Here is a 26,736-nt window from a genome sequence, read left to right as displayed (position 1 = left end):
CAAAGTCGAGGAAAATGATTTTAGATCTACGGTATATTTAGAGTATATTTTGAAAATGACAAAGCATACTTCGGTATATATAATTTATCGATAATTCCGCGGTGGCCAATTTCTTTTGTTTATACTTTTTACGCGTTAAAATCCAATTAAAATGGCAGAAGAAATTGATGACAATGACTTTTATCGCGAGAACTTTAGCGCCGATTCGGACTGGGAGGTGTTCAATGCCCAGCTGGGCGAAATACTACAGAAATGGGACGTCACTGCCAATGGCGATGTTGGCAGATGTCTGCAGCCCGAGGAACTCTTTCGCTGCAAGTGGCAGGTGGAGAGCGAGACGCTGGATATGCTGAGCAATGGCATTGAGGTGGAGCACTACCAGGCACAATTGGAGCAGGAGGAGGACAGCATTAAGGAGGGGTTAAAGGAGAACAGCTGCCTGCAGCGGACACAATGCCATCAGGATCTGATGAGCAGCGGAAACAGCTTTGGTCCACCCATACGCATCAGCTCCAATGAGTTGCACACCCTGTCCCGAATATATGGTCTGCGGCGCTTCATTGTCCTGCATCCGGTCAAGGCCAGCGTCAACTACATGAAGTCCACGGCGGAGTTTAATTTCTTTCTGAGCGCCGCCGCCGTTGTGGCCGCAGAGGTGGGCAGTGTTGTGCCCATTTTTGTGCAGATCTACGATCCCAAGTGGAACTTCTTCACGGGCGTCTCGCTAGCGCCTGCCCTGAGGACCAACTTCCGCTTGATTGGACTGGAGAAGGCGCCGCCCGAGTGTCGCTACCTGATGGGTCTGCTGACGCTCTTCAGGGAGAAGGTTCCCGCCTCGTATCCGCAGTCTGCCAAGGTCTCTGTCTGCACCACGTACGCGCTGGACACAATGCGCATTCGAATGCCCATGTATGTGCCCTTCGATCATGGCCTCAACTCCGAGGACATTGTAGTGGCTGGAGAAGTGCTCCACGTGGATGTTCAGCACTTTTCTGCCCTGCCACACGGCTATACGCCGGAATCTTGCACAGAGATCTATCTGGTCTACACCTGGCCGGAGCTGTCCGAGCACGTGGCCTTCGACAGCGAGCAGCGGACAGACTTTATACCCTCCAAGGCGCCGCTGGGCAAGGTCTATCTCTCCGTCGAGGCCTCCTCCTATCTGTCATGCTGCCTGCGTGACTACCAGGCTGTGGCCAGCGTCACACGTTCCCTGGAGTCCTACGTGGGTCGCAATTTCTCTGGCACCAGCAGCGGTGCAGAGGCTATCAATCCTTTGGATAAGCTCACAGAACACAAGTTGAGCAAGCGACGGGAACGTAGCTATGAGCTGCCCTCTCAGGCAGGCCTAACGAAGCGCCTGCCCGGTCCAATGACCGAAAGTGAATTGAGAGAACTGCTGGCCTACTTGTTTCCCGATATGCATCCCGACATGGCGCTGTTTCCATACGTCAAGCAGAGTTTCAAGAATAAGGTGAGTGCTCCGCAAAGGAAAAGTCTCTTTGGGTACTCTTATTTATCCTTTCATTTCTTCTTGCAGTTCGATCCCGTGCGCATTAAGAGTGCCGTTCCCGACTCTCTCGTGTGTCGCCTCAGCTGTGTGCTGGCCACAAGCCATGCCCATTCCGGCAGCCTTGAGGGCATGGCCCAACTCTGGGCCGCCTTCACGCGTCATTTGCGTTTGCTCTGGGACAATTCCCTAACCGTGCCCGGGTGAGTTATAAACAAATGCCCCCCGAAATCGTAACAAAAATATGCTTTATTCGGAACTTGATGCGTACGAAACCAACAAAAAAAAAACAGAAACGAAACTTCTGGTAAATGTTCATTCTAGTCTAGTACATTTTGTTTCGCTAAGTGAAGCCGCAAAGTTAACATTTGAATTGGATTTTGCATACGGATAACAATTCTAATGCACATTTAAATATCTTAACGGTAGGGTTCTGTGGTCATTTTCGGTGTGGCCAGAGATCAAGAATTTACTTCTAAGGTGACGTCTTCTCCTTCGCGAACCACCTGCTATCTGCTATCTCTTTCTTGCGCGTGTCGAGAGAGCGTGGTGAATAAGTCAACGTCACCTTATAAATAAATGCACCTTGCTAGAGATGCTTTGCCTGCTCTACCTTTTATTATACACTTTTGTTGTTGTTGTTTTTGGAATGTAGCTGGCAGTATCTGTTATATTGCTCATCTGCGTTGGCTTGGTTTTTTTTCCTTGTGCAACTAAAACTAATTCTAAGCACGTGCTCGCTCTTCTATATCTTACGAGTACATTCTGTAGGATCTCTCCTATATCATCCATACCTTCTCCAGGTGCTAAGGCAGTTGAGTACTTAATGTTTTTCATTCGCTTTCTTTAACACTAAATTTGATTTAACTTTTGTCTCTTAGAATATGTTGCTGGGATTTGGATATTGTTTCCTCTACTTTTACTTTTGCTTGCTTTACAAGTGAAACATTTTTCGTTACATTTAGTTAATAATTATACGTTTTTTCTTTGAATTTATTGCCTAAAGTTTATTGGAATATTTGTTCGGTTGTTTTGTCTAAATAATTGCTCCCGTTTTCCACCTAAATTGTGCTTACAAATCTAATGCTCAAAGCCATGTCTATAACCAATTTTCTTATGCTTAAAATCCAGTAGAATATTTAGTATAGTTGTTTAGATATTTTTGCTTACTTCACTAAGTATTCAGTGCCAGACTTGGGCGTTGCTATTGGATCTCCGCGTGGTGATCCCGCCCAAGGGCACTAAATATTGTTAACTGTCAACTGCGTCCGGACTGGCCCGAACTGTTTGTCCGGGCTCGTCCCTCGATATCGTACGACATCGATAATGCTAAGAAATTAAATCGTTTACAACGCTTAAAATTAGTTGGCATTGGTTTTTGTGTATTTACAAACATGTTTCGGGGGGTGGGGGGATAAATAAAAAAGTAATGCAGTTAATTGTAAAATATTTATTTTTATTAAAAGTACTTGAAAATCATAAACATTATAAAGAAACTTAGCACTCAGAATATGTTTCAAATTGAAGTTTTTTTTGTACACAACGCAAAGAAACCAGTGTTGAAAAACTTAAAAGTGATTTTTAAACTAAAATATTTGAAGGCAGCTTAAAATGGTTTTGGGTGAAAGGAAGAATCTGTTTATGGCTGGGATAGACAAAACATAGAATGAAATATAGAGAATAAAATAAGTGATAAGAAATTGTTTGAGGGGCTGAAAGTTCTAGACTAGAGAATTGTGTTTCGGTTTTTGGGTTCTACTCGTTTTTCAATTCAATATAATAGTGATCGTATCTTATAGTTGTCCCCTTGTAGGAGCCTTTTGCTGTTTATCTGATAGTTATTTATTTACATACATTGCCTATATATTGCGTTTTTGTGCTCTCTCAGCGACTTCTATGCGGTGTCTATCCCAGCATAAAGAAAAATTATTTGCTAAGCCTAAGCCTAACATTAGTTAAACAGATTTTAATAGCTATTAAGTATAATTAGTACCATATATTGACTTAAGTTTTTAGTTCTTTGATTGCTTAACATCTGGTGTGTGTTTGCTTGTTTGCTTCTCCTTTCAACAACTTCAATTGCAAAAGAAAGAAAAGAACTACGGAAATGATTTATTGCACTCTAAACAGCATATAAAAATATCGTATGTGTATATAGTTTATATTTCTACCCCTATATGTAACTCTGTGTGTGTGGTTTTGTGTTTCCATTATGCAAATCTCGAGATGCCGCATGCGACAACAGCAGCAACATTGTAAAGGGGGAAGAATATCAGCATCAGAATTGCACTTAAAGCTTGGCCCTGTCTGTCAGTGATGCTGCCTCAGCCGCAGCCTCAGCCTCAGCAGCCGCTGTCTCAGCCTCTGTGTCGGGCTTGGGTTCGGTGTCAGCCAATGTCAAGTTCAGAGACAAGGCCACATCCTGCCCAGCTGCTGCTTCGTGCTGTTGCACTTGCTCAATGCTTGACATCGAGGTGCTGGCATCCACTTCTCTGTCTGCCTCTGCCCCATCCTGCGTTGTTGTTGTTGTTGTTGCTGTTGTAACTGTGGCAGTCTCCTCCTCCTCGCTTAGACTACAATTACATGTACAATTACAGTTATCACTAAATGTATGCGCCTTATAATTGTTGCTAGTTGTTGTTGCTGCTTCATGATTATTATATAAAATATTGTTAGATGTTGCCATTGCGGGTAACTGTAAACGAAAGGCATTGCTGCGGGGTATGTGACATGTGGCTGCCGTGATGCTGCCACTGTTGCTGCCCCTGTTGCTTGTGGGATGATGATAAATGATTTCCTGACGTTCATATTCGTTAAAATAATTCTCCACAACAATGCCACTTGCTGCCGTAGATGTTGCTGTTGTTGCTGCCGCTGTGGCATCTTCTAAGTTGGCGGCTGTCAACCCAGCCAAAGGCGCATGTTGCAGACTGTTGCTGTTGTTGTTGGGCACATTGCTGTTGCTGTTATGGAAATTGGCTGCTCGAGGCACCACATCGGGTGGCGAGGTGCACCGCTCCGTTTGTGGCATATAGTAATGTAATCGTTGTTGTTGTTGTTGTTGTTGCAGTTGTTGTAGTTGTTGTTGTTGATATGGCTGCTGCTGCTGCTGCTCCAATTGCTGATTGTTTCTATGTCGATGTTGCAGCTGCAAATGCTGCTGCTGTAAATGTTGCTGATGCAAATGTTGCTGCTGTTGATGTTGCTGTTGCTGCTGTCTACCATTTCTGCGCTGCTGCTGTTGCTGACGCCGGCCATTCCCATCGATGGCCGGCGTCAGATATTGTCAGAAAATGCCATCCAAATTTAATACAACATTGAAATATCAGGATAACGTAAGCCGCCCTCATAATGGCACTAAACCGTTGCGCGTTGTCGGATTGCGCGCCATATAAATGTCCATATCGTGATCGGTCCAATTATCCGATGTATCGCAGTAATTGTTCAGCGTGTGCGTTGAGCCCGCCTGCGAGTATCTGTAATACACAGTAAAGTACAGTACAGTCCATCGATTATATCAGCAACCATCCACCCTGCCGCATTGCCCCACGATTTGTGGCAGTAAAAATGTTGCAATCCAAGCGAAATGCAATTAAAATTAATGAAATCAGTAAATTTAAAACCAGGCAGAGGGCCAACCACGCAGTGGGTTAGCAGTGATGAAAGGAATGGCTTCGGAGCTCAACAGAATTTACAGACCAGAATGAAAGTTTGATTTGATTTGAGCTAGTTTGATTTCCAATCAAGGTTGCGAGTGGTGCAATGGGTTAATGGTCATGAAGTTAGTTTTATTAGTGGAAACATTAGCCAAAGTTCTGGAAATACTTCTTCTGCTGTTTAAGTTAGTGAGGGAATGATAGAACTGTTACTTTACTCCTCTTTGCTGATGTAACTTTGACCACTTGGTACCTTAATGTGCCGCCACACCAACAGGTTTCTAAACAAATGCACAAGTTGCCATAATTATGGCACAAATGTGTGCCATAAATTCTCATCAATACAGCTACTTTATGGTTATATCTTTTCTTCCACCAATAGACTGAAACTTGAGTCTGCAACGCACTTGATCAGAAATATCTGAGTGCTTAGTAGTTGACGTTTAAAACTGGATTGTGCTACGCTCCTCAGACATTATCCCAAGCCCCTGACGATACTTAAGAATTGCTAATTAAATTAATTGCCAAACCAAAACGCCATAAACCAAGAAACGTAAAAGTAGAATTGAAAGTTTGTGTGTTTTGTGTTCGGAGTTTTTGGATTAAGCGGCTTTAGATCTCAAGAATGGTGACAGATGGGGGCGAGAGTCTTGCTGTGGTGTGTGTGGCCCCAGTGTCTCGTTGTACTTACCGACTTCCGGGTCGATGGTTATGTATGTGCGTGGCATTCAGCTGATCGCGTGATCTGGAGCGCGGCCGCGAGCGTCTGGCGCTGGAGGCAATGCTGGCGGGTCCACCGCCGCCCACCATGCCGCTCATGGCCATCAGGCTGGTCACGGGCAGGCCGCCGGGACCGCCCATCTGCCCACCGCCGCCCCCATTGCCACCGCCATGGATGGAGCCGGCGTAGGAGGCGCGTGACATGCGCTCCGAGGCAGCGGCCAGGGACTGGCGGGACTGCCGCAGCTCTGGACGCGAGTTGACCAGATTCGAGGGGAAGGCGCTGCCCAAATAGCCGCGATGCGAATTGTTCGAGAAGCTGTGCTGCGACTGGCCATCGGCGATGGAACGACTGTGATGATATGCATGTGTGTGTGTATGTGTGTGTGTGTGTGGCACGAACAAACAATGAAACAAACATAACGAACGAAATATTAAATCATATCTGAATGCCGAAGAACGCCTCATCAAGTATGCAGCAATGGCAAAGCTCAAATGTGGGCCAAGCAAATGTTGGCCAACGCCACTGAATGTCCGCAGCGTTGACTCTTTGATTGGGAAATCCCTACATACATGTCTGTGGGGAGTCTTACCTCGATTTGCCCACTTTTCCAGGCATGCCGGAAAAGTGGCTGCGCATATCATCGGGCTGCTCCACGGGATAGATGCGGGGACGCGGTATGGAACGTCCGCTGTAAGCGGACACTTGATCCCATTCCTGCTGGGGATAAGAGAGGACATAATTGATTATAGTCAGGATAACTACTGGAGAATGTTTGAGTATTATTTGATGAACAGAAACTCAGCGCAATGAATAATTATTATGGGTAAACATTTGTTCCCTAGGGTTCGGGTTGCTTCTTAATGTTCCATTAGTCTCTCTACATTTTCATATATTCAAGTCTTTTTTCAGCTCTCTGAAGTTCTCAAAACAGAGTTTGTCCCCGTCTTATTTCAGTATTTTCTGTCTTACTTCCTTCAGCTCCTTTCTAGTCTCCCTAAAGTCTCCCATTCCTATTGTATTTCGGTCTCCAAAATGTCATTCCATCATTTATTCCCATCGTTTATGGCTCCTTTTTGACACTCTCCTGAAACTTATCGAAGACTTGAACCTTTTAGTGATGTTTCTGCACCACCTTCTTCCCAATTCTTCACCCAACTATGACCATTTTTCGCATTAACTTTTTGGCAGCGCAAACTTGCCAAAAAAACGGAATAAATGTATCCCAAATAATCTTCGGTACTTATATCTATCTATGGTCGGTCTTGTGGTCCGTTTAATTTGTTGAGTGCCGTAAATATCAGCCATCAAATCGCTGTGCTGCCAATTTTTCCACAGTCATGGTCCAAGCATGAAGCCCCGAAGCCCCGAAGCCGCAGATAATTTCTTGGCAGGCTGCATAAAAGTGTAACTAAACCGACTGTGGGGCTCACCTTGTGATTGTTAAATGCCGATAGCGTTGCAATGGAGCCAAGTGGCCCCGGTGAACCGGTTGGACCGCAACAATTAACAGGCAGACCTCCAATTGGCAGTGGACTCTTCTGTTGGCTGTTCTGCAGCTTGCGGGAGCGTCTGCAAGTGGTTAGCAATAAAAAAGTGGGAGATAGAAATTTGCAATAAATAGAGCTCTCTCCCTCTCTGGCGCTCTATGGGTTTGTGGTTGATGAGCTGAGACCAAAGCGAGGCAGAGGCAGAGGCAGAGACAGACCGGGAGGGAGTAGTCCGACAACTTAAGGACCTGCGATAAATCAGGCAACCACTTTCAGCCAGTCATTGGCTTTGTCTGTGGCCCACACCCATAACTCATGGCGGAGACTCTCACCTGCTGGCAGCAATGAACACAATCACGGCCACAATAATGGTGCCGCAAATGGCCGCACTGGCCGCAATCGTTATCTTGTCCATGTTGGAGGCCTGCGAGGCCACGGTGCGCACCTCGCGGCACTGCTGGTACGGCACCGTCTCTGGGGTCACATGCAGCTCCTCCAGCGAGATGACGCACACAATGATGCACTCCTGGGCGGGCACATTCTTGATCTTGAACTCCCGCTCGCTGGCCTCCAGCGGGGGGCCCTGCTTGAAAGCCTTCTCCCCAAACAGGCGATAGACCACGCGGAATCCGAGGATATTTGCGGTGTCCGAGTCCCACTGGATGATCACGGAGCTGTCCTGCCGGAACGCGTGCTTCACCTGCACCTCGTTGGCATCGTCGATCCGTGTGCCACGCTGCGGCGGATAGCCCAGCACCAGCGGTGGCCGCTGCGGCTTGTGCGGTCCCCCATTGTTGTTCACGCCCTGACGCCAGCCCGGCGCCTGTTTGCTGTTTGCATGGACACTCGACGAGGACGAGGACGAGGACGAGGATGAGCTGCTTGTGGTGATGGTGGTGGCCTGGACGGTTCCTGTGCCATTTGCGGAGAGGTTTGTGGCCGCCGTCGGCAAGGCAGTGGTGGCTGAAACATTTGCAGTTGTCTTGGCCGGAAGACGCGTCTGTCCAAGGCAAAGGAAAGAGTAATACAAATTCCCACCATCCTCCTTCTTCGCTTCTGTCACTCACCGTACTGGAACCTTTCGTTGTGGGCTCCTCTGTGGTTGTTGTTGTGGTTGTTGTTGTCTTTGTCGTTGTCGTTGGGTTTGTGGTGGAGCTGCTCACACTGCTGGCCACTGGCGCAGAGGCAGCCGTGCCTGTGCCCGTGCCCGTGCCCGTGCCCGTCCCCGTTTCATACTCCACCGAATCGGGCGATGAGGCGGAGGGGAATGTTGGCTTGAGGTTATCGGCCAGTCCAACTGGACCACGTAGCGCCGCATCGGCAATGTCCGGACAACTCAGCTCTTCGGGCTGTATGGAGTAGAAGCCACGGTCCCGGAAACGCGGTGGAGTGCCACAGAACTGTGGATTGCGCTCACGTGATGTGACCTGCGGGAAAGTTAATGAAACGTACAGCAACAAATTGGTGGCAGATCTCAGCGGAGCTCACTTTCATTTAGGAATGTTGGACAAGAGGAATTCAAAGGGAAAGAAATGTACAGAGAAAGGAGAAGCCAGCAGTAATTTGTATGGCAATTTATGAATTCTCTTGCGAATATCAATCTTCATTTTAAGAAGATTTTTTGAGATTTTTCTGCACATTCGTTGACCACTTTTAGACCTCTTCTCGCTCATTCGAAAGTCTGATGGCTCTCAAAAGAATTTGAATGGACTTTCGCTCAGTGTACCTGCAGGTCCCCGTTGCGTATCCACTCGGCTACCCAGCGCAGCTTGCAGTCGCAGTGCAGGAATCGTCCGCCCAGCGAGAGGCCACGCAGCGTGGCATTGAGGTGAGCAAAGGCGCCCTCGGGCACGGTGCTCAGTGGATTGCCATCGAGGGCGAGCAGGGTGATGCCCGGATTGCCACGGAAGGCGGCCTCCGGCAGGCTGGTCAGCAGATTGAAGCCAATATCCAGGACGCGCAGCTCCTTCAGCGAGTGCACCGCACCGATGGGGAACTCGGCCAGCAGATTGTTGAGCAAACTCAGGGAGCTGAGGGTTTTGCGCACACCCGCAAAGGCCGTCTCGCCAATGCTCTGAATGAGATTACGCTCCAGATTCAAGGCGGTCAGAGCATCCAGGCCATCGAACACACGTATGCCGCCCGCTCCAGGCAGCTCCTTGATGCCGTTCTGCGAGAGATCGAGGAAGGCCAGGCTCTTGAGGCCCCGAATGCATTCGGGCACACGCCGCTGCTTGGTGCCCTTCAGGTTGAGGTTCTTCAGACTCTGTTCGAGTCCGCGGAAGGCAGATGCCGCGAGCGTGACATTGTTGTCGTTCAGCTTGAGGGTCGAGAGCTTGCTCAGCCCATTGAAGGCATCGTCTGGTATGTGGGTGAGCTGATTCTTGGACAGATCCAGCAGATTGAGCTTGCCCAGCAGCCGCAGCGCCTTCACGGGCACATCCCCGAGCAGATTGTCCTGCAGGTTGAGATTCCGCAGCACAGCCTCCTGGCCCTTGAAGGCACCCTCCGCTATCCGCTTGATGCCGCAGCTGGAGAGCTGCACATTGTGCAGGCTCAGATTGCTGAAGATCGCATCCGGCAGCTCGGCTATCGAGGAGTTGTTCACGTACAACAGATCCACGGGCTTCAGTCGGGCATAGGTGTTCATGGCCTCCAGCAGGTCCTCAAAGTTCACCTGCACAAAGTTTATGGTTTGAGGCAAGCATTAAGGATTGGGGTGGTGTTTTTAGGGCATTGCTTACCTGGTCACACTGCACGCTCAGTTCTCTGCCCAGATTGTAGGCACATATGCAGCTGGTCTGCAGGTCGGGCACATCCCGCTGCCAGGGACATTGTGCCGCTGCCTGTACCACCCACAGGAGTATCAGCAGCAGCATGGGCGTCCTTGTCGTCGTTGTCGTCGTTGTGGCTGTCGTTGCTGTTGTTCGGCTGAGTCTCATCTTGGTGCCGGCATAGAGCTGGAGGTGGAGCATAGAGGTGGAGGTGAGAAAGTGAAGGTTGTCTGCTCCAGTTGGGTCATAAATTATCCAATTAATACTGTCGCCCGGGCAGGACCATCTCGAGATACTCCCCGGTGTGTTTGTGTGTGGGTTTGGGTATGGCTTTCCCAATCAGTTTGGCAGGCTCTGGCTCTGGCTCTCTGGCTCTCTGGCTACTTTCAATTTCATTTTCATGCTCGTTAGACAGCAAACAGTGCGTGAAAGGAGAGTGGGCCCAAGGTGGACTGATCCTTGGGGCAGAGTTTAGTTTTGATTAATTTGCCTGTCTGCCTGTCAAACGAGGTGCTTCAGCCTCAGTCACTCAGGCAGCAACAAGAAATAAAAAGGAGCAGAATCCTTTTCAAAGTGCCACCAAAAAAAGTGTTACGCGGTCATTTAATTTAATTTAAATGCATTCAAAAAAAGCCCAGCTCCCTCATGAAACCCAATCAAACAATGGGTGAAAGGTCAGCAAAAAAAGAGGTGAAGCTGTTGACCTTTTTGCATAATCATGAGTTATGATGACACTCGTTTTTCCCTCGGCTTTCTGGCTTGTCATTGTTGCGGCCACACCTTTGTTTTGGTTTGCTGTTCGCTGAAGAGTTCTTTATATTCTCTTGATTACTTTTATTGTTATATTATGGGATCTTCAGGGCGCACAAGAAAAGGTGCAAAAAGCGGTAGAAGTAGTGGCAGATGACGGGTGAATGGACTCGTGGAGTGCTTAGGTAACATTCCCATCCACAAATTAACAATAAACAAAATGAACTTAAATCTAAACACGCATTATAGAGTGTGCGGCTATGGATTGTCGCTGAATGTCCTCAGGGGGGTGAGGTGCAAAGATTGCCAATAGCCTGCCGCGCTTCATTTCCTTGGCCTCCAGTAGGCCCAGTTGATAGATCTCAACATGCATTCTCTTGATCTTCGCTCTCAACTCATCCAGCGTCAGCTTGGACAGACAGTTTGTCCTTTGAATGTCCTCGGAGGTCAGGATGCATTGGTGGTTCGTCCTCCTTCTTTTGCTGCTGTGGAGCCAGCAGTTCCATGCTCACATCGCAATTGTTTAACTTCGCCTCAACGTTCATTTTGGCAGCAGCAGAAAATTTAGGCGCTCTCGCCCTAGGGATGACAAAGGGGTCCTAGGGATGGAAAGAGCCCTGCGAAGTATCGCACGCTCAACTATCGTACAAGAGATATCGATCAAAATATCTCTATGGGCAGTGTTGTAAGTCTTCGAAATGTTGATGAAATGTAATGCATTTAAAGGTCATGATATTTTTATATCTGCTGTTTTTTAACTCCATAAAAATGTGTGCATAATTTTCGCTTATTTTTATTAGCTATTTTTCATTATTTCTCTTACATTTTAGCTGCCTTAAATATTCCCAAAATGCATGCAAAATATTTCCCTGCACAGTTCAATAATCTTAAACATGAGCTGCCGTCTCCCCCTGCCATCTTACATAATCTACGATAAATCATAACAATGCAACTCCTCATTAAATATTTTTCGTGCTGAAGGCAATCATACAATCAATTTGGCTGCCAACAGATTTGCTATCAAAGTAAAAGTTGAAACGAATTTGCAGTTCCATTCGGTGGCAGTGGCAGTGGCAGTTGCCAATTCCGTGGATCATCTCTGGCAGACAAACCGCAGAATAATAATTAAACTGCACGCTCGGCTACATCCCAAAATAATAATCAACATTTTGTCTTTTTGATTGATAGTTTTGTTTGCTTGTGCTCTCGCTCTCGCCCTCGACTTCTTCACGCCTTCGTGCATCCCATAAGATACTGCCCAGAGGCGGTTAGGCTGGATGTTGCAACGGGTTTCGGGGAGGGGGGCAGGGACTGTGGGTGGCTGGGATGTGGTAGCTTTGAGGTTGATGTCTCAATTGTTCGATCCGCCTGACTTCATTTTTCATGGCATTTTGGCTTTTTGCTAGCTGGTTTTTTGTCTCTTCCTTAATTCAAGTTATAAATTGCATTGCAAAAAATATAAACAGATTGGGAAAATGTGAAAAAGGCAGAAAGTATTTCAAGCTTGACTGCGCACTCCCCATTTATCTCTCCTACTTTTTGTCTTTGTCCTTTCTTTGGCTCTATTCCCGTTGCTCATTTCTCATTTCTCACTCAACTGTCTGGCCACAAATTTAATTAAAAATTCTTGCACCATTTTATTCCCTTTCTTTTCACTCACTTCTGCTGCTCCCTTTTGCTCTGTTTCCTTTGTTATTTTCCTTCTGCGTATTAATTGCATCACTAAATTTTTTAATGCGCGAAAAGTGCGAACATTGTGCAGTGTGTGAAGACAAACGAAAAAGAATTGCAGCTACAACTGATGCCAGGGAATGAATGAATGACTGAATGAAAAACGATTCAAGTGCAGTTGTGCACAGTGCACAAAAGTGTTTAAAACAACAACAGAAATTAAAGCCAACAACCGATACTTTCAGAGGCGTTTTTCTATCTAAATATTTTCAATTATTTAATTACATTTAGTTGGAAAAACATCTTGAAATGTATCTGAATATTCTAAAGCATTTAATTTCAATTATTTATGTAAATGGTATGCAGTCATAGACCCAATAGACAAATGGCTTGATCCATTCCATTCAATATTCAACAAAAGAAAACCAAACGATTTAGTTGCTAAATTTTCCATAATAAAAGTCGCAATTGAATAATAATGAATAGAACACTTTTCAAAGAACTCAACCCGCGGTTTTGCTCTTCAGAATCCTTGCAGCTCTGCTGATCTACTTTATTAAAATTCTTTCCAGAACCCTCTACTTGTCGAGGGTATGCACAAAAAGATGCAACTTTTTGTTTTCTCGCCCAAAAAACTTGAAAGGTGCAAATGATTTTTCTCTCTCTCTTCTCTGTCCGTTTCAGGTGTTTGTTGTTGTTTCTTTTGTTGTGGCCGCATAATTATTCACTCTTTTGTTGTTTCTGGTTTTTTTGTCTTCTGTGGCTTTGCAAATTTGCATTTTTAGACAATGGTCCAGCGGTTGATTTTTTTCTTCTATCTGTTTGCTTGTGTTTTCCATCGTCTATTTGGCTTTGGGGCGCATTGGACAAGCGGCAATCTTCCGCCTTCCCATCACACCTCACCGGCCCCAAAAATGTTTTAATTGAAGTTTTATTTAACAAAAGCTTGGGCCTGAGCCTCAGCTCCGCACTTCTCGTGGGTCCTCTGTGGGCGTTGTGCCTTTCGGGGAGTTCTTTTTTTGGGTCACATAATGCTGTTAAGCATTTAAGTGGATTAGAATTTTTCGAAAAGGTAGATTTCTCTCTCTCTCTCTCTCTCTCTCTCTGTGTGTGGGAAAAGTTGTCAATTGAAAAGTTTATATATAGATGGGGGGGGGGTGAGTGCACAGGTTGATAATCTCTTGGGTCAGCTCTCAAGCCAAATGAATTAAATCGGGGGGAGTGGGTTTTCGGCATGGGTCCGATTTTTGAGCTGCGTTGTTTGAGCTTTGGCCTGGGCAAGTTTCCAGCCTTTTTGGGGTTGCATTAATTTGATTTTTGTTTAGCAGATTCCACTTTAGGTGTGGGAGCAGGCACAGAATATTTAAAAAGGTGAAAATTGTGTATTTAAAACGCGTTTTAAGTGGCTGCATTTGATGGAAAAAGAATGAGTGAAAAATAAGTACAATTATGCCTAAAGCTTCTCCTGTAATAGGTCGCTTTTAATGATTAAAATAACTAAATTGGCTGATCCCCGACACAGTCTCAACTTATTATTCAATGAATTTTCGTAGCGGGAAATCCTCCCGCATTGAATAAATTCCAGCGCAAAGAGAAAATCCCCTTTTAAACACAAAGCTGTTCTGGCTTCTGTCATCTCATTCACTATTAAGGACAAAAAACAATTTCCGTTTAACCGCAGCTTATCCTTTTTGGTCGTTGAAGCCAAGTGAATTGTTCCCTCTGTCTCTGGGCCACACAGAAATAAACGTAACTTTGGCTGGTTTATTGGCCCTGAGATGGGATGCTGATGATGATGAGGCTGGCTGTTGGCTGTTGGTTGGCTGCTTCTTCAAGGCATCGACCATAGACATTGAATTAATGACATGGAGCACATTTGATGTTTTTATTTCATGGAAACTAAAATGAAAGTGTCCCGGCTGGCCATGGCAGATGGACCCACGATGGCTGGCAACATTATCAAGTGGTCAACATTGGGTTGGTCAATAAAATGCTGGCCAGCAGCCAGAGGAGCAAGATACAGCCACCCACTGCCCACCCCCCTGCTCGTTCTCTTTGCGGTTGAGTGCAGTTTTTAGCCACTTAAAAAAACCTTTTAAGCAGCTGCTGGCACGCTGGTGTTTCCTCCCGGCCACCAACTAATAAGACAACTTTTATGCAAATGCAAATGCCATTGCAACACAGAAGAGCTCCCGTTTTGGGTTTGAAAAACATCCGCTGCGGTCCAAATAAGTCACTTCCCTTGTGCACTGGCAGAAAAAAAGGGAAGTTCTGAGGGAAAAATCAAACTAAATGTGAAGGGAAAATATACGAAATTCTTGTCATGTTTTGGGATACAAAATGATGAAGTGGAGATGAAAATTTGTAACTTTTAGAAAGAAATCTTGAAAATGTAATAACAGAATCTTAGGGGTTTCATTCTTATATTCAAAATATTTTTTAAGCCACTTTCTTTCATATTTCGAGCAGATCTCTATGAACATCTCAACCCCAAAAGAGATCTCCTAGTTCCTTTTTGGCTTTTACGTTCCCCCAGTGTACCTAGAACAGCAACTTTCAGCTCCACTCTTCCTGTGTGTGTGTGTGTGTGGGTTCAACGCACTCTTTGGTAGCTGAGTCACCGCCAGAGCTCGCCTCGCCTCAAGCTCATTGGCTATGCAAGGCGAGAGCGAGAGCCACGCACGCGTTGACACTCGTGATGAGCGTGAATATCAATTGGTAGGTTGGAGCACATTCGGCTGGGGGAGTGGCAGCGAAGGGAGTGATATATGCATGGCTTATGCGTGGTACAGATGTGCGACAGCTTAACCATAGAGGCGCGTTCTGCTCTTTGTGACAATTCGTCGCCTTTCTTTGTTTGCCCACAGCCCCCGCGTGAGGTTTTTATTGCCAGTTGCAAGACGATGTCTGAGATTGGACCAAAAGAATGGGTTGGCAATGCATGCAAAGTGCTGCCAGAGCTGTTGAGCGAAAAGTGAAACGCAGTCTGAGGTGCCGCATTCTGACACAGAATCTGGTAGTTAGATTGAAACCGAGATTAGGATGAAAAGAGATGCAAACTGACACTGGGAGGAAGTTCTACAAGAATCTCGAGGAAGACTGACACAAAGACACAGAACAAAGCCACCGAGAAGACAGTGAAATGGGAACTAAATAAAGACTGAAGACGCAGACCAGAGACTAGACAGTAACTGAACTTGGCATGGAAAGACTTAGGCCAAAGCAAAAGAATGAAAGGAAACTGAGAAGTGCTTGTGGAGAGAGCCGCGAGAATGAGAAAGATAAACAAAGGGGGAGACTGAGAGACTGAGAGACTGAGAGACTGAAAACGAGACTACGAGGCCAAGACACGCAGCAAGAAGATGCTGGGGAAGAGACAGCAAGACGAGAGACTGAAATGAGAATGAAAGCGAGAAGACCCAAGCAAAACCGCGAACTAATTAACTCAACATAAGCAACCACATGCTCATCTGATTCCTCTCTACTTCTAGAATTGCATCTGGGTATCCGGATACGCGCACCTGTCTGCTCCATCAGAAGCTGCAAATGTTGAACGTTTGCGTGGAGCGTCGCGTGAAGCGTGAGGCAAACAGCACACGAAAAGAGCAGCAGCAGCAGCAGCAGCAGGCCCAAGTAATATCCGACGATGAGGAGGAGGATGAGGGCGAGTTTTTTGATTGCGATGAACCACATCAGGGCTCGGGTTCGCCCATTAAGGCGGTGCTTAGCCTGAAGCCCGAGGGTCGACTGCGACGGCTGGGGGATGAGCGCTTGCTGGATGAGCCGGAGGAGTATCTCTACATACCAGAGACCCAGGAGCCAGTGCCCAAGACAGAGGACCAGCTGCAGGACGATGCCGAAGTGATGCTGAAGCTGGGACCCGGCTCCGGGCTGACCACACAAATGATGTGCTCCTCGCTGCTGTCCGACATGGAGGCCTTCAAGGCGGCCAATCCACGCTCCCAAATGGAGGACTTTATCAGATGGTATAGCCCCAAGGACTGGGAGGAGGTTAAGGATGGTAAGTAAGATGAATTGTCGAGACTTTTGCAGTTTGGTTAACTTCATTTACCACCCAAGAAACGGGTGAAATCACACACCAATTGAGCGTGCGAATGACCACGGAGGGCAACACCTGGCAAACGGTTTGGCAACAGGCCCAACCCGTGCCCATAGCACGACAGAAGCGACTCTTCGATGACACCAATGAGGCGCTGAAGGTGCTACACTATCTGGAGAACCGAAAGATGCACGAGATCTACAATCTGACCATCATACCAGTGCTCCACTCGAGCATACTCAAGCTTATAGTGAGTAAAGGGGTTACAAGTAAAGCAGGAGAACGCTGACCCTCTCTCTTACCTTTAGGACGTCTTCAGCAACGCCAAAGTCGATGATCTGTTCAGTCCTCAAATCGAGCAACTCCTGGCGGATCTCTGCCGCCTTTCACGCTCTCAGTCGGATGATCTGCCACCGATTGCACCTCTTCTGGATGATCTGGCCGAGCTGGAGCGTCGCTTCTACCAGTTCAAGTGCTTTGAGCGGCTCTCGGGCTATCCGAGGAAGAGTTCCCTGGAACAAGTGAAGCTTCAGTTCCTGGAGATTCTCCGCAATGAGAACTGCTGCACGATTGTCAATCGCAAGCTGACGGCCGCTGGCGATGGTACGCTGTATGACATTTTGATACCCAAGCTGGAGCACGACATGAACGAACGTTTGATCAGCAAGGACTATATTATAAGGCTGGATGGGGACTCAAGGAGCACAGAGAAGGGTTTGTATTTGGGACCACAGTTTATGAGGGCCATTGTGACGGGCGAAAAACTAAGACTCTGCGGAGCATTCACGGAGAGCACAGCTTTTGTTTAGCAATGAAAATTGCTCGAATCTTTGATTTCAATGACTGATGGAAAGAAGTGAATATAAAGCTCTCTTAAGAGATATTATTCCATATAAAAACTCTATTAACATCTAAGATTATTTAAACTATAATATAACTATCCTGCTTCCATATTTAGTTTGGTTTTTTTGGTGCTTTAACTAAAATAAAGGTTAACCACAGACACTTTATTCTGTATTCATTTCGAGGGAAAACTGTGAGCATCTTTAAGGAATTGCACTGTGGGATTTGTGAGGCACATATAATCACATAATCACTTCCACCGACCCCCAGACACTTGGGGCCAAATGAAATCCGCAGAAACCCCGCACTTGAATGACAGGCAACGAAAGCAGGCGGCAGCCAAGGAGGCTGCTCCAGCCACTAGCCAAACTTTAGACACGAAATTGCCCAAATGCGAGTGAGGCACAGTCTGGGCCGGGCCCATAAGCAAATTGTGGGCCATGTTTAACCGGAATTATTTTAAGCGCACACTCTCTAGCAGGGGGGTTGGGCGCTGCACAAACCCAGACCAACTCCTTGGGGGCTTCAGGGGCGGTCCGAAACATCTAGAGAACAGAGCTCTCTGCTAAGACATAAAACATTTCTCTCCTTGGCTCTTGTTTGGGGTAATGTTTTCCCCACTAAATTACCTACGGGCAATAATTGTTTTGTGTACATGTCGGAACGATGTTTGCCTGTTTGCCTGTTTGCCTCGTAAAGCCCGCAACATTGTGTTGCCCCCTGTACGTACAGCATCTTTTCTCCTTGAATTTCCCTCTAACCGAAAATGTAAAAGTGTAAAATAAATTTGTATTTACTGCCTTTGAGGGCAGGAGTTATGTGAGTGTTTATAAGCACTCCACTCCGGCTGCAGTTGCCAGTGCCAGTTGCCAGTGCCAGTTGCCAGGCCATAACTGCCTTCTGGTTTAGCCAGGCGCTTCCACGTTCCATATCCATTTAAGGGCCAAGGACTGATGGGATCGGATAAGTGGATGCTGCAGCTAATAGAGCCCGATGCAGATTACTTTTGTGCAACAAAATGTTACACTAGTGTTTTTGCTGGCATTCTTGGTACGAATTTCGGTATTCACTTGGGAATTTGTGATATTTTTGAGGCATTTATTGGATCGCATAACGTATCCAGTTAGTGGGTTTCCTCCTTCCAAATGGATTTTGCATGCCATTAATGAATTATTCTTCCATCCCTTTGTTCCACTTCCTTTTCCATTGACATTCAGTGAATGATTTTTGTCATTCATAGTAGTGGCGGGGCCACTATTCAATAAATCAGAGAATAAATTGAGCAGAAAAAATAAGCCAAACATATTTGAAATTATATCCATGCAGGCGGACAGACAGACATTCATTTCATTCATATCTTTTTATGTATTCAATAAAATAATATTGCAAAAAAGTAAAGAGAAACTTAATTAAATTCTTGCATTCAATTTGGCATGAAATGGTTTGCTGAACGATCTGGCAAAGGGGGAAGAGAGAAAAGTGGGTTTTCCAATTCATTTGCTGGCGGTTTTGTGGTCCACCTACTATGTGTGCATCTGTATACGTATCTCTGTGTGTGGTTGTGTCTGTGGATGTTACAATCTTGCTGATGCAGTTGAATTTTAATGAAAGTTTTTCCTTTTTTATTCTGCACAGAAAATTGAATTATAGCACACACACACACACACACAGAGCACACTCTTTGAGGAGTTTCTCGTTGAGATTTTCCATTTTCTATTGAATCCCACACGAAAGGAATAAAAGGAAGAAAATCTGAGGAAAGAGATTGAGCAAAACTCATAGAAAATAAAACTCTTCAAGTGTTAGCAAATCCGTTAGTGGTAATAAACTAGGGCACATTGAAGAAATATGTTCTAAGAATGTCTTTTAATATATATTTGTGTAAAGAACTGAACCTACTCAGAATTATAGATTTATGCAACGCCTTCTGATATCGAAGCTATAAATCAGAAAAAACGTATCTATCCTGTCGAAATTTCCCTAACTTATTCTAAGAATCTGGGATTGCATTTCTCACTGGCCCATGAATTATTCAGGCAGAAAACTGCAATGATAAGCAGTCTTCCTCGCCCACAGGCCATAATTGAGCTGGGGAAAATATCACACCGCCACTTGACCAGAACTCCTTCTGCCCTAATAAAATATGCAAAAGGCCTGTGCAAGTGCCAGAGACCTTAAATAATAATAGAGCACAGAAATGCTCGTAAATCCATGGGCGCCAGACCTAGACATAGACACGGACACAGACACACCAACACAGAGCCATCCTCCTAAACTGCACAAATCTGCATATTCATCGCTGAAAAGCAGAGGAAAAAGCGAAGGCAAAAGCAAAGGAAAAACCTCATTGAAACTGAAAAGAATTATAAGTTTCACAACTCAATAATTAAAAGTAAGCAATAAAACGAAAAATACGTTGTTGGCATGCAAATTAGGAGTACAGAGTGAGATTCGCTGATGGCACTAGGGATACTCAGTACATGTAGAGGCAGATGAGGTTTTAAAGTGATGGATACTCCTCCACAGAGGTCAGAGTTTACACCTATGTATCTCTAGAAAGCCATGACATTAGTATGACCCTCTCTAATGGATACACTTTAACCAAACTTTCGATTTTCTGTTGCTGCTGGCGTTTTCTTAAAGAGCGTACGATTACAAGGATGAAACCTGTTGCATTAATACACCTTAACACTCTCCCGCATACTCTATTCGCTCTATAAATCACGTCGCATACCCTGCCCATATCGAATATGTCTTCCCATAAAACTGGAAATTAAGCTTAAATCGTGCCAAAGCATCAAGCAACAACAACAATGACAAATTTACAGTAATACAGGTGGGATTACTTTTTCATCTCTCTTGCTTCCTTCCTTCTTTGCTTTTTTTTTTGTCAACTGCAGCCGCACATCATGCTTATCTACACACACACCACGTCCAGCAAGTATTTGTACGCCTTCGAGTTACAGCACTAAGAAAGCTAACTGACAGAGTGAGCGAAGACATACTTGAGCAGACAGAAATAGGACTTTGCCGTAAGAATTATTTTTGAAACTAGTGTACGCACGAGTAAGTATGTGTGTACGTACGCACGCATATTTGTTGTTCCAATCTAAAAGAGAGCACGAGGCGTCTTAAGAAGCTTATTACAAATTTGCTTCAAATGATGTTGTTGTTGTTGGCTCTGCTGCTGTTGTTGTTTTTGTGCGCATAAGTAAAGATATGAATTTAAATTATGAATACTCGTATTTGTAGGCAGATTTGTGTGGGTGACACCTGTCCGCTCTGCAGTTCTCTTCATTTTTTTTCTCCCTCTCCCACTCTTGGGTCTATTTCTGGCAAGGCCTACCTCCCTCCCCCCGTGTCACACGAGTTGGCACTTGAGCTCCTTCTTCGTCTCTCCCTGCAAAGTGCTGGCAAATAACTGTAATTGAAGATGCCAATTGTTTGCCAGCAATTAGCGCCGTTCAATGGTGGTCTCTGTATTTGAGTGTGTCAGAGTGGGACAGCTACTGCTGTACTGTGAATAATTAATTCTGTTTTTTTTTCGTGGGTTGAAGTGATGGACGCCTTCAATCGGGTTTTTGGCTGGTTTTCAACTGTTGTTTTTTTTTGATAAAATGAAATCATCTTCTTTTATGGGATTGTGGGTATGTTGTTAAACAGGGTTTGGCCATTTACGAGTCATTTTGTTTAATAATTTTGGCATTAAGGTCACATCCGCTTGAGTAACTGACCTAATCATTATGTTAATTACTTTTGTTGATACCGCAGCACCTCATCGATTCCATGCACATAATAATCAGCATTTTTTCAAGATAAACACACATTCTGCCATAAAATAAACTTTACAAAAAAGTGTGTCATTCAAATATGGCAGCCAAATGATATAAAACTTGGAGCTCTGCATGCTTTTGGCACTTCGTAAAACGAAAACACTTAGGCAAGTGTTCAACTGTTTGTGCATGTAATCATCATAAAAGTTTTATTTTGATTTAACACGTTCTCGAGTTATTTGCGGGAAGCTCAAGCTGAAAACCAGTAAATCTGCCGAAAATGGGATTATTGATATGAGCCTTGTAAGCCTTGATGCTACGCCCTCCTCCCTCACCCGCTTCCTTGTTTGTTTGTTTGCTATCCGCGGTACACACAAACATTTGCACATTGGATGGGAATTGTTACGGTTCTCTGCTTAAATCTTTAAAAAGTTTGTAATGCTTCACTCGCTCTCTCTCCCCATCCTGGTATCTGACTGTCTGACAGAGACCTCTCGCTTCCTCCATTGCTTGTCATACAGAGACGTACAAGGATGATGACAACGACGATGGAACGCAGATCAAGGCATCTGTCAGGAGGCTGCCAGGAAGACAGGGGCGTAGATTGTCTGCGAAGGGAAGTGGTGCCTGCATGGGGCGGACATTTATTAACACGCCTGCTGCTGGGTGTGCCGCCAGCTGCTGCCAGAAAGGTGTTAAGTGGCAGTGGCAGTGGCAGAGGCAAGCGCTGAAGCAGAGACACAGCGGCAGTGGCAGTGGCAGCGAAATGATGATGAAGCGAATCTCACATATCAGCATAAATAAATTTAAGTGTCGGGCACAAAGAAATCTGCGTAAATTTCCCCTGCCAGACCAGCACCACACCCCCACCATAAATATAAATTACCCGCGCAACGAAAAAGTGAAGAAGAAACAATTTTTGGATGATACAAACACCAAGGATATTCTGCAAGATATTACGAATAGAAGATACCTAATATTTCCATTTTAATACTGTGTGTTTTATAGATATGTTATTGAGTTTTACATGCAAAAATATTCCAAAAATTCCAAACAGCTCTGCAACCACATCATACCCTGCTTAGAGGGTATAAATATGTGCCAACGGAACAGACAAAATATTTATGAAAAATATTCTGCGAGTGTCCGCCGCGCTGCTGCTGCGTGTCCGTTGCGTGTCTGCTGCTGTCACTACTGCGCTTCTTTCCGTTCATTTTTAATGGCTAATTAAATTGGCAAAAAACCAAAAGCAGCAATGCACCGTTAAAGTTGAAGGAACCCCTCTGTAGGCCACCCCTGGAACGGAACTGTAAGCAATTGAAAAATGTTGCTTGTTGATGGTCAACGGAATTTTAAATCCAATTGAAAGCATAGCCAAACACGAGTTGTAGAAGCGGAAAGAGTGTGTGTGGGGGAAGGGGGAGCTGGCTGCCTGATTGCTGGGGGAACACTTTGCCGAAAGTTTTACTGCGGTCAGACTTTCAATGCTGGAAGTTGCTCTTTAACAGCAAAAGGATACAAGAATGGGGCGCTGTGTGATAGGGAACTGTCCGCTCTCTTAGGGGAGGAAGAGTATTTTTTGGGAGAGAGCTGAGTGCGTGAGTGAATAAAGATCTGCTCTTGCAGCACTGAAATTTATGCGAAATCCTCTTTTAGTTGCTGCAGCTAAGCTCTTTGGCTCTTAAATTCTCTGATTAAGATTGAGCTTTGTTGATGCTCTCAGAGTGTGTGATGGAATGCTGCAGCTGCAGCTGCTAGTATGTTCAACTACACCACAAATCCATCCATCTATCAATTAATCCCAACTTAGCTCCACGTCCATGCCGCTCTCAATCACTGACCCATTTCTGTGTGTGAGCAGAAAGCCTTTTCCTGTTAAACACTTGCGTAATCTAACGTCGAACGCACCTTTTGCGGGAGCACCACGCACCACTTGCCCATCTCTAATAGGAAATGCATTTGGCGCTGTTCAAGTAAATTACGTCAGCGGCTTGGCCCACAAAAACACAACCACAACACGAGCCAGAGAGGGAGAGAACGAGTAAGAGAGAGAGAGACGTGAAGAGAGCAGGAGTTAGAGTGGTGCAAAGTGAGGTAAGTGCCTGCATGGGACTGCTCTGCTTAAAAGATAGACCAAACACTGTCTGTCTCTCAGTCCATTTGTCTGTTTGTCCCTCTCCGTGTTTGCGTACGTGTGCGAGTGTGTGTGTGCTCCAAATATGCGAACCTACGCAGAGACAAAATGTGATTTCAGCTGAGCTGCTCAGTAGCAGGGATAATGTTTAGGGTGTGATGGGTTTTTGCGGATTCAGGAAAGGAAGAATTTCTAATTCGGTAATCATAATTCTCAACCAGAATAAACCTCGGAGTCGGAAGCTTAGAGCAGGTCAAGGAGCTTTTTCTATAACTAAAGATAATCGCATCTCATTCCTCATAGCTCCATAGCTCTTTTCATACATTTCATTCCCCTGCCAGGGTATCAAAGTATTAGTCTCCCCCCACGGTAGTCGTCTCTTCCTTTTCTGGTTGTTTCTGTTGTTTCCTCTTGCTCGCAGGCGATTGAATGCGAGCCGTTGAAAGAGTTGGCTGGGAACGCGTCGTCGACATCGTCGTCGTCGTCGTCGTCATCGAATTGGGTCATCTGCGGCAATTTTGGACTGCAGAGCAGCAGCAGCAGCAGAAGCAGAAGCAAAAGTAGCTGAGCACCAAAAGAAATGGAAGCAGCGGCAGCTAACGGTTAATGTTATTGCGTCTTTGCCATTTATCGCTGGCCATTGTTCTTGTCCCCCCCGTCATCCCCCTGACAACCATGCACCGCCTGCTGAGATTATTGCCAGTGAGAGGGTGTGGGGGAGAGGCTTTGAGTCAAGTTGTGTTCAGTTTTTGGCTTAGTTTGGTTACTCGCCGCGAGGTTTACTCACAGGCGGAAACACAGTAGAGGTGGCAGATGAGAGCGTCGCATCTTCGTGTTCGTGTCACGAAAGAAGAATCAATGGAGGGAGGATGAAGGAGGGGAACGATTCAATGTATTAAGCATCTTCCCAAAGAAATACTTAGCCATTCTTCAGCATGCATCTCTGCATTTCGGGCATTCATCGCTTTCAGACGCACCCAACTCTAATGCACGCGCATCTCCAGCCATCACTAACACGCACCAGGCAAGAAGAAGTCAAATGGCAGGCAGGCATAGTTTGGCTTTACTTTGCTTTACGAGTCGCTGCGAACAGAGCATCAAGATAAAGTCGTCCATGGAACCCAAAGAGACAGACAGAGAAACTGAGAGACAGAGACCCAGAGCGACATGTCCCTCTGTAGAGAAATAGGCACAAAGAAATTTCGTTTATTGTGCATTTGACCCATGTGTTAGCAAATTGTTCATGTGTTCCACATTATTGTTTGATACTTTCAAGAAAATACTTTTGCCCAATTATTATTATTGACTGCTGCTTGCGTTGCTCAATTTTCGTACGAGAGAAAATGCTTCAAAGGCAATTTGCTTACCAGCTGACACAGCCCATAAAATGATGTAAAATAAATAAAGGCAAACAAATGCAATTGACAAATTTAATTAAGCTGCTCAACTGGAAGCATAATAATTGTGTTTGTGTGTGTGTGTGTGTAGTACACAAACTGGTATATTTTGCTAGAATGGGAAGATGGACGCAGTCACATGAAATTAATACAGAAGATCCTGTGTAATAATTGCTACAAAAATTTGTTTTTTCGCTTCAGAAAGCTTTTGGGATCAAAGTTGGAGTACGAACTGGTTTTTTTGGCAAAAACATAAGCAAGAATTGCTTACGACTTACAGTTTAAAAATCCTCAAATTAAATACAAATAAAATGAATAACTCATTTAGTTTCAATTTGTCCAACTTCTGTACAAAGTCGCAGCCTCACTGGCCCATTCTTCATTCTTAGCCACAAAATCAAGTTTTAATTATGCATAAATTGTCGGCACACACTTCCAGCAGCTTTGTCCTAGACACTTGCATAATTATATAAACTTTCATCCTGACTCACTTTACTACTTCTTGTGTTATTTTTTTTCTTCTTCCAAATTCTATTTGATATTAAAAATGCACTTAGGACAAAGAAACATTTGAGCAAACTCAAACAGAAAGGAAAAACTTCAGCAAACTGCAGGCGAAAGTTGAGGATGGAAATGACACGAAGAAGTTCCTGTTCTGTGTCTCTCCTTTCCTTTAGCTTTTTGTCTATTCGAGGTGTTGTTTTTTCGGTATACCCTTCAGCAGGAATGGCTCTTATGATTTGACAGATATATTAGCCACGAACAGAATGCTGAAAGATCTGAGAGTATCAAATGCGTCTGGTTGCTTGATATTTCCTTCTACTTTTTTTCAGTTTTGGCCTCAGACATTGTCTTGTTGAGAAATTGCGCATATTTCCGTTTCCGTTTTCTGTCTTTCTGTCAACTCTTTGCCGACCTGGGCTTCAGTTTTGGCTGCCTTCCTGTCGCTTGATGTCTCTGCGCATAAATTAAACTTACATTTTACACATGACCCTGTGTCCCAGCCCAAGCCTCACCCACACAACAGCAACCATCCATGGCTGCTGCATCTGTGCGGCATGCCACATGGCATATAAATGAAACTTTACGCTTTTCAATTTGTAATGAAATATTCCCTGTAAATGAAAGTTACTCGCGTGAAAAATCTCTTGTATTTCCTTGGATTTAACGTGCTTCCCCGGAAGCACAAGCTTACCATAATAATCCGATGGCAGATTCCAAAAGTTGAGGACTGCAAAAACCGACAAATATTTTTCCCTGGTCCTTCTGCATTTGATATTGATGAAATTTAGCTTCACATCAGTAAAAAGTTTGTTATATTTGATGGCCGACACACAAATGGGATAAAAATATCTTCTACGTATGTGTGTGGGCTGAGTGGGTGAAAGAGGTTGGGTCTGGGGAGCCAGTGAAGGCCAAATGCCAGGCTGTTCAATCAACATAGTTGACATTTGATGTAAAAACCTTTCAAACGCATCTCGCAGATAGCAAGGGATTTCCGATACTTTTATTGGATACCGTAGATGGCAAGAGTATATTGGAAAAGGGCATCATCAAAATAATGAGATTACTGATAATAATAAGTGTTAAATAATTATTTAATATTGATTTTAATCTTATTTTATGTTTGAAATTCTCTTCAAGATTATATCTTAAACGCACTCAAAACCTTAGTTAGCTTCTGTACTCACCTAGCTAATAGATATGCAACTGTAATCCATCTCGAATCCATTCCAGGGTATCCCCAAAGGCGACTCCCACCCTTAAGTCAACCCCAATTTTCGTCTTATTTTATTTTTTTAGCTACCCGATTTACTATCGTGTGAATTTTTACCAATATGTGGCATTCTGTTGACTGACTGACTGTCGACTGATTGCGTTTACGCGATGTGACATTTTGCGGAAAATATGTTGCGTATACGACATGTATACCCATCTACCTACACCCTTCTGCGCC

At 44.9% G+C, this 26,736-nt stretch overlaps 3 protein-coding genes across 6 annotated transcripts in view; 1 reads left to right on the top strand and 2 right to left on the bottom strand.

Annotated features, from left to right (window-relative positions):
• The first annotated feature begins 151 nt into the window (after nucleotides 1–151).
• Nucleotides 152–17,635, top strand: LOC117582399 (rab3 GTPase-activating protein catalytic subunit). Its single transcript, XM_034270086.1, has 5 exons — nucleotides 152–1,474; nucleotides 1,541–1,713; nucleotides 16,064–16,593; nucleotides 16,653–16,882; nucleotides 16,941–17,635. The coding sequence occupies exons 1-5, from the start codon at nucleotides 152–154 to the stop codon at nucleotides 17,439–17,441; spliced, it is 2,757 nt and encodes a 918-aa protein (XP_034125977.1). The 3' UTR covers nucleotides 17,442–17,635.
• LOC117582406 lies at nucleotides 2,352–4,649 on the bottom strand. The gene is made up of 2 exons (XM_034270093.1): nucleotides 4,602–4,649; nucleotides 2,352–4,571 (listed from the first exon to the last, which is right to left on the bottom strand). Exon 2 carries the CDS (start codon nucleotides 4,539–4,541, stop codon nucleotides 3,801–3,803), a length of 741 nt encoding a protein of 246 aa, XP_034125984.1. The 5' UTR covers nucleotides 4,542–4,571; nucleotides 4,602–4,649; the 3' UTR covers nucleotides 2,352–3,800.
• The window catches only part of LOC117582398 (leucine-rich repeat and fibronectin type-III domain-containing protein 2), a 56,952-nt gene continuing 32,571 nt past the window's right edge, over nucleotides 2,356–26,736 (bottom strand). Inside the window, exons 2-9 of one of the 4 annotated variants that reach the window (XM_034270081.1) lie at nucleotides 10,122–10,337; nucleotides 9,104–10,054; nucleotides 8,445–8,804; nucleotides 7,710–8,377; nucleotides 7,321–7,459; nucleotides 6,480–6,607; nucleotides 5,858–6,238; nucleotides 2,356–4,986 (exon numbers count right to left, since the gene is read on the bottom strand). In XM_034270081.1, coding sequence (XP_034125972.1) covers nucleotides 4,857–4,986; nucleotides 5,858–6,238; nucleotides 6,480–6,607; nucleotides 7,321–7,459; nucleotides 7,710–8,377; nucleotides 8,445–8,804; nucleotides 9,104–10,054; nucleotides 10,122–10,319 — 2,955 coding nt within the window. In that variant the 5' untranslated portion in view covers nucleotides 10,320–10,337 and the 3' untranslated portion in view covers nucleotides 2,356–4,856. The remainder of the gene's footprint in view (nucleotides 4,987–5,857; nucleotides 6,239–6,479; nucleotides 6,608–7,320; nucleotides 7,460–7,709; nucleotides 8,378–8,444; nucleotides 8,805–9,103; nucleotides 10,055–10,121; nucleotides 10,338–26,736) is intronic. The other 3 variants (XM_034270083.1, XM_034270084.1, XM_034270085.1) reach the window with 3 other exon arrangements.

This window comes from Drosophila guanche, unplaced genomic scaffold (genome assembly GCF_900245975.1).
Source record: "Drosophila guanche unplaced genomic scaffold, DGUA_6, whole genome shotgun sequence".
Lineage (NCBI taxonomy): Eukaryota > Metazoa > Arthropoda > Insecta > Diptera > Drosophilidae > Drosophila > Drosophila guanche.
This window is presented reverse-complemented; position numbering and strand designations above follow the sequence as displayed.

Coding starts and splice junctions, on each gene's coding strand:
- LOC117582406 (XM_034270093.1), bottom strand. CDS start 4,541: ATGCCACAAACGGAGCGGTGCACCTCGCCACCCGATGTGGTGCCTCGA.
- LOC117582399 (XM_034270086.1), top strand. CDS start 152: ATGGCAGAAGAAATTGATGACAATGACTTTTATCGCGAGAACTTTAGC. Junction 1,714..16,063: donor AATTCCCTAACCGTGCCCGG/GTGAGTTATAAA, acceptor CTCTACTTCTAG/AATTGCATCTGGGTATCCGG. Junction 16,594..16,652: donor CTGGGAGGAGGTTAAGGATG/GTAAGTAAGATG, acceptor TTACCACCCAAG/AAACGGGTGAAATCACACAC.